The sequence below is a fragment of the Charadrius vociferus genome, unplaced genomic scaffold, assembly GCF_000708025.1.
Source record: "Charadrius vociferus isolate BGI_N301 unplaced genomic scaffold, ASM70802v2 scaffold115, whole genome shotgun sequence".
Classification (NCBI taxonomy): domain Eukaryota; kingdom Metazoa; phylum Chordata; class Aves; order Charadriiformes; family Charadriidae; genus Charadrius; species Charadrius vociferus.
In genome coordinates this window covers 144,890-151,422 of record NW_009648636.1, presented here as the reverse complement: position 1 = coordinate 151,422, position 6,533 = coordinate 144,890, and the positions used below count along the sequence as shown (strand labels likewise).

General features: G+C 51.1%; 1 protein-coding gene across 1 annotated transcript; it reads left to right on the top strand.

The window, feature by feature from the left end:
• Positions 1–5,508: 5,508 nt before the first annotated feature.
• Positions 5,509–6,108, top strand: LOC104287554 (proto-oncogene Mas-like). The gene has a single exon (XM_009886275.1). The coding sequence runs from the start codon at positions 5,509–5,511 to the stop codon at positions 6,106–6,108; it is 600 nt and encodes a 199-aa protein (XP_009884577.1).
• Positions 6,109–6,533: the final 425 nt, after the last annotated feature.

Here is a 6,533-nt window from a genome sequence, read left to right as displayed (position 1 = left end):
TGAGGTCCTGTGTGCTGGAGCTGAGCTGCAGATGGGGTTTCATCTGCAAGATTCTTGTCTCACCCAACCTCAACCATCAGCACCATGGGGACAGCTCACTGCTCTCTGTATTTCTTTTGCTTTCCCATTCTATCTCTTGGTTTTTTTTGCTCTCTCTCTTCCTTTCTATTCATCTCTCTCTCTTTTTCATTCTCTCTTTCTTGGTTTTCTTCTTTCTTCCTTCCTTCCTCCCTTCCTTTCTTTCTTTCTTTCTCATTGTCATGCTTAAACCCTGGCCACCAAGGAGGACCATGCAGGCACTCTCTCACTTCTCCTCCTCTCCCCCAGAAAAGTAGGGAGAAGAGGGAGAAAAGGAGGCAGCACAGAAAAAAAGCATGTCGTAGAGTCACATAAAGACAGTTTAATAGAGCAATAATGGACAAGGAAAATAACAACAATAACAATAACAATAATGGTAAAGGAATGTACAAGCCAAACTAATACAACACAAGTCACTCTCACCCACTCTCAACACCCGATGACCGATTGTTCAGCCCTCCTTGAGCAGCGACCACAGATTCCTGCTCCCCGGCCCATCCCCATTGATGTCCTCAGCATGATGTCTATGGCACGGAACATTCCTTTGTCCAGCGTGTCCTCTCTGTGCTCCCTCTCAGCTTTTGCGGGAAGCTGAAAAAAGTCCTTCAGTCCTATAACCATTACCTGGCAACAGCTAAAACAATATGCATTATCGACTTTCATACCAAATGTGTAACACAGCAGCCACAAGAAGGAAAATTAACTCTATCCCAGCTGCAACCAGGACACTCATTCTCCAAACTGTCATTTTACCCTACACCTTATTCTCTACACCACTTCTCCCCCACCACCAACCAGGACCCTTTGGCTTGCCCGTTTTTGCAATCCTTTTTGCAGATCCCGGCCTTGCTTGGACAACAGAGATGGCCAGAGCTCCCCCAGGGTGTCCTGTGTCAGGCTTTTCCCAGGCAAGACATCCTCCAAAACACCACAGAACTCATCTGCTGAGCCAAAGGGGACAGAGCAATGAGGGTCATGGCCCTGCTGAGCAGTGCTGCGCTGGGCTGGGCTGGCTCTGTGCTCCGTGCCGCCGTGTCTCCATCTCCTTCTGGCTGTCAGCAAGGGGATGCATCTCCAGGCCTCCTCACCAGTGTTGCTTTACACAGTGGTCTCCACTGTAGTGTCCTCGGGCACGTGGCTCCCCTCCTCGCTTGTAGCTTTCTCTTCAAACACTCGGCGGAGGGCGACTTTCACTGAGCCTTGGAAGCGGCGCTGCCGGCAGCTCCCCACCAGAAAGTAGATGACTGGATTGATGCTGCAGTTCAGCAATGCCAGCAGAAGAGGTGCATTTTCAGGAAATAATTCGTGTGAGCTTGGAAGATTGAGGAAAACCTCTACACTGAAAGGAATCCCAAGGGCAAAGAAGAAGATCACATTGAGCAGGACAGCAACATAGAGTTTGCCCGGGTGTCGTCTCTGTGAGCCGCATCGGAGTTTGATGAAGAGGGACAGGTTGGAGATCAACATCATTGATGACAAAATCATGGAAAATGCAATGGCTATACCTGCAAATGCTGTCTCGTAGCTTTCAGCAAAGTTAAAGCTAAGATACATTGACGAAACAAAAAATCCAGCAAGAGCCCAGAGCACCCCGCTCACAATGCCTGATAAGTGCTTTGGGCGGTGGCAGCGATACCAGATTGGGAAGAGAACAGAGATAGAGCGCTCCACGCTGATTGCTGTCAGAAGACCTAGGCTGCTAAGGTCAAAAAAGTGGCACAGAAATTCAACAACAAATACAAAATCTATGTACAAAGAAATAAAATGATACAAATAGGAGCAAAATGATGTTAAGCTCAAAATAGCCAAGAGGAGCAGAAAAAACAGGAGGAGAAGAGAGAAGTCAGCAACAGCTAGATTTAGGATGTAGACAGTGAAGGGACTGTTCTTCATGTGGAAGCCCAGGAACCACATGACTATCCCATTCCACACAAGTCCACAGAGAGAAATCACCATACAGACACCTACAAAGACCAGCAATCCGTAAGACAGTCTTGAGCATTCATATTCCATATTTTCCCCATAGTCCACGTATCCAGAAGTCGTGTAGTTCAGAGAGAGGTTGGTTGTGTTGGCCTCCTCCATGGCAAGTTACCCTGCTCTGGGTGGCCGCCTTCACCCTCTCCCACCACTCCTAGGAGAGACCAGGAATCAGAAGGAAATGAGGGGTATCGGCGGTCCCAGCACTCACCGTCTTTCTCCACTGCCCCATGCCAGCCCCAGGCCATGCCAGGAAAGAGCCGTCCCCTGCCATGACCAGGACAGGCTTCCACCCCTCCAGCCCTGTCCCGGGACAGGAGCCATTTCCCACCTGCCTATCCCCAGCCTCCTACCTCCTGGTTCTCCTGGGAACTGTGCTGCCACAAGAGCCCCACTACACAGGGCCTCCACAAGGCCAGACTTGCCAGGAGAAGGACAGTGGTGATGGCTCCTGGGACCACCCGGTCTGCTTTGGCCTCCTCCCTCATGCCTAGGCAGCAGACCATTGCCCAGAGATCATGTTCCGCGGTCAGGAGACTCCCGTCACAATCTCAGTACATCGGTGGTGGCTTCCCCTCACATGTCCCGTCAACGATGATCTTGTCAGTAGGAGATGGCCAAGTCACTGCCTTCCCCTCCTCCCCCCTATTTTTCAACAGGACATGCTGATGCCTTATGATGCCGTTAAGAAAGTCAAGCAGACTCCGTCAAGTATCATTTTAAACACCATTGACTACATCTGAAACTAGGAAGAAGGAGAAGGTAGCACAGATAATCTTATGTCCCTTCAGGTGCTGACAACCCCAGGTCTTGCAGCATCAAACAGACCTCTGATCGGGGCAGATCCTGTCCATGCAGAGTTTACCCCAGAACGGCCTTTTGAGGTATTACAGGATTTTCTTAAAAAAGGAAACAACGCATTCTACTGCCAATCAAAAAGGATGTTCACATGAGAACCACTGCAGCAGTCTCAGATAAAGGCAAGGACACGCAGGTGGTGTAATCACCAGCACCTGATGTATAACAGTCCTCTGGTCAGGATCTCTACACCCCAGTTCTCAAGGTTCAGCTCACCATGCTGGGGTCTCCCAGGTGTTGCTCTGCACAGCTGGGGGTGGTGGAAGACTTGCCCTAGCTCCCTGCTGTTCCTTCTCTCTCCTTACGGCCTGCATCGCCGAGGCAGTGGTGGGGAAGTGATTGGGCAGGGCAAGATGGAGGCAGAAAGATGAGAATGAGTGAGATGAGCCAGGGACCATCAACATTGGGGATGAACCAGCAGAAACCCCTCAGAAGTCCCTGACGGTCCCATGGCCTTAATGCTCCTTCTTCTTCCCGTCATTCCTCAGGTGCAGAACCAATCCCTGTCATGCGCATCCCTTCCTCTGCTCCCCCCGGGTCTCCTCTACACCCACTCCCTGCAGCTGGGGTGCCAACAGCGTCCCCTCAGCAGCAGCCAAGGAGCAGAGTAGAGCACTGGCCTTGCCTCAACTTGCCGTGAGAAATCACCAGTGTTCCGATAGAGAACAGCACGAGGCTTTTGCCCACTGCCTCTAATCACATCCCTAACACGCATGTGTCTCCTCTGAGATTACAGTTTGTGTGGTACATAGTGCTGCAAATGTGCTTTTATCTACAAGTGGTTCCTGTTGCACGATCTCATCCTTTAGCCTCACAGGGACTGCCATTTTCATTGCTTATTTTCTCCCCCCCTTCCATGTGTTTTCCATCTTTTGAACATCTCTTCTTGGGAGTTACTGCCTATGCTTGTCACCCCCAAGACTGATGTCCTCCCTTTGATTTCATGTGCTGAACACACGGTAATGAACAAGGTCCAGGGAGTCCAGCCTGTTGGGGACCAGAGATAAAATTGAAACAAGCCTAGAGCATAGGAACTAAGTTTGTCCATGAGAGGGGGATGGAGACAAGTCTTCAGAGAGGTGCAACTCCTGCACAGCTCAGGCACTGCCTGGTTGTTCAGGCCTGGCCATAACTGGAGCCCCTGATGCCACAGGCAGGAGATGGAGGGGTGGGGTCAGGGCAAATAAGGCCTGGTTTTGCCTTCGGGACCCTGGAAGAGAAGATCAGAGTGCCTCACGTGGACAGTTTGGCATGCTATGTTGTTCAGTCATGCTTCATGAGATGAAGTCCCTTCATTCCTTTTCCCACAGTTCTGGGCCTATAAAAATCGGCTCATCATTGTCCTTCACTGACAGCATCTGTATTTCTTTCTTTGCTTCCACCAGGAAAATAGTTTCCCAGCATCATCCCTTATTGGCATGGTGCTCCTTTCTCTTCCTTAGCCTCCAAGCAGAAGATCTTGCTTGGCCTTGGCTCTGTGGAGGTTGTCTCCTATGGTTTTGAAGCCGTAGCTAAGTTCCTTGCAATGCATTCCAGGTGTTGCCACACATTTTGGAGAAGGCTCTGTATGGGGGCAAAGCGCCCCCAGGGAGAGCACGGGGAAGTCTTGGACTACCATGTACAGACAGCAAACACCAGGAGCCCCTCGCATGGTGGGATGACATTGGTTAACATCGGGAGAATAGGAAGAGGGTGACGTGGCCAGCTCCTACTGACAAGATCACTGTCCGTTGGACACGTGAGGGGAAGCTGTCACTGATGTACTGAGATTGTGACAGGAATCTACTGACCATACAACATGATCTCTGGGCAATGGTCTGCTGCCTAGGCATGAGGGAGGAGGCCAAAGCAGACCGGGTGGTCCCAGGAGCCATCACCACTGTCCTTCTCCTGGCAAGTCTGGCCTTGTGGAGGCCCTGTGTAGTGGGGCTCTTGTGGCAGCACAGTTCCCAGGAGAACCAGGAGGTAGGAGGCTGGGGATGGGCATTGGGGAGATGGTTCTTATCCAGAGGCAGGGCTGGAGGGGTGGAAGCCTGTCCTGGTCATGGCAGGGGACGGGGTCTTTCCTGGCATGCCCTGGGGCTGGCATGGGGCAGTGGAGAAAGACGGTGAGTGCTGGGAACGCTGATGCCCCTCATTTCCTTCTGATTCCTGGTCTCTCCTAGGAGTGGTGGGAGAGGGAGAAGCTGGCCACCCAGAGCAGGGTCATTCGCCATGGAGGAGACCAACACAACCAACCTCTCTCGGAACTACATAGATTCTGGATATGCAGACTCACAGGCACTTACAGAATATCCGTGCCTAACACGAAGTTATCATATGTTGATAATTTCAAGTGTTTTTATTGGTATTTGCCTCTGGGGACTTGTGGGGAATACAGTGGTTTTGCGGTTCCTGGCCTGCCAGATAAAGAAGAACCCCTTCACAGTCTATGTCCTGAACCTGGCCATCGCTGACTTCTCTCTGCTCCTGTTCATTCTTGTTATACTTACATTATACGTTATTTCATCAACTAGTTGTTTTCCCACATTTGAAGAGGAGTTTAGCAGGCTTATCCTGATGATCGTGTTTCTGTTTTGGTATTTGGCCAGCATGTATCTCCTGACAGCCATGAGCATTGAGAGGTGCGTCTCTGTTTTGTTCCCAATCTGGTACCGGTGTCACCGCCCAAAGCACTTGTCAGGCATCATGTGTGGGGTGCTCTGGGCTCTTGCTGGACTTGTTGTTTCTTTGGCTTTCATTATTTGTACTTCATTTTATCATCGAGAGTGTGACAAAGTATTAGATGGTTTAAGCATTGCAAATATTCTTATTTTCTTTTTATTCCCTTTGCTTTCCAACCTGTCCCTCTTCATCAAACTCCGATGTGGCTCACAGAGACGACACCCGGGCAAACTCTATGTTGCTGTCCTCCTCAGTGTCATCTTCATGTTCATCTTTGGGCTTCCTCTCACTGTGGTGATTCTTATTCGTTATTTTGGTAGACGCCTATATATACTTCAGATTGCTTACCTGCTGGCATCACTGAACAGCAGCGTCAACCCAGTCGTTTATTTCCTGGTGGGGAGCTGCCGGCAGCACTGCTTCCAAGGCTCAGTGAAAGTCGCCCTTCGCCGAGTGTTCGAAGACAAAGTGACAAGTGAGGAGGGGAGCCACGTGCGTGGGGATGCTGCAGTGGAGACCACTGTGTAAGGCACTGCTGGCGAGGAGGCCTGGAAATGCGTCCCCTCGCCGACAGCCAGAAGGAGATGGAGACATGGGGGCACGGAGCACAGAGCCAGCCCAGCGCAGCGCTGCTCAGCCGGGCTCAGTCCCTGTGCCCGGGCTCTATTGCCATGGCCGTGACCCTCATTGCTCTGTCCCTGGCAAATAAATTCTGGCCCTTTTGGCTCAGCAGATGAGTTCTGTGGTGTTTTGGGAGATGTCTTGCCTGGGGAAAGTCTGACACAGGATGCCCTGGGGGAGCTCTGGCCATCTCTGTTGTCCAAGCAAGTCAGGATTACTGAAAGGATGGGCAAAATGGGCATGCCTAGGGGGTCCAGTGGGCATCTCGCCGGCACTGCTGCACCCGTGCTGAAGTGAAAGGCTGAGCGAAGCGTAGAGGCAATTGCTGCTCT

Excerpts from the sequence above, each read along its gene's own strand:
- LOC104287554 (XM_009886275.1), top strand. The coding sequence starts at position 5,509 with ATGTATCTCCTGACAGCCATGAGCATTGAGAGGTGCGTCTCTGTTTTG.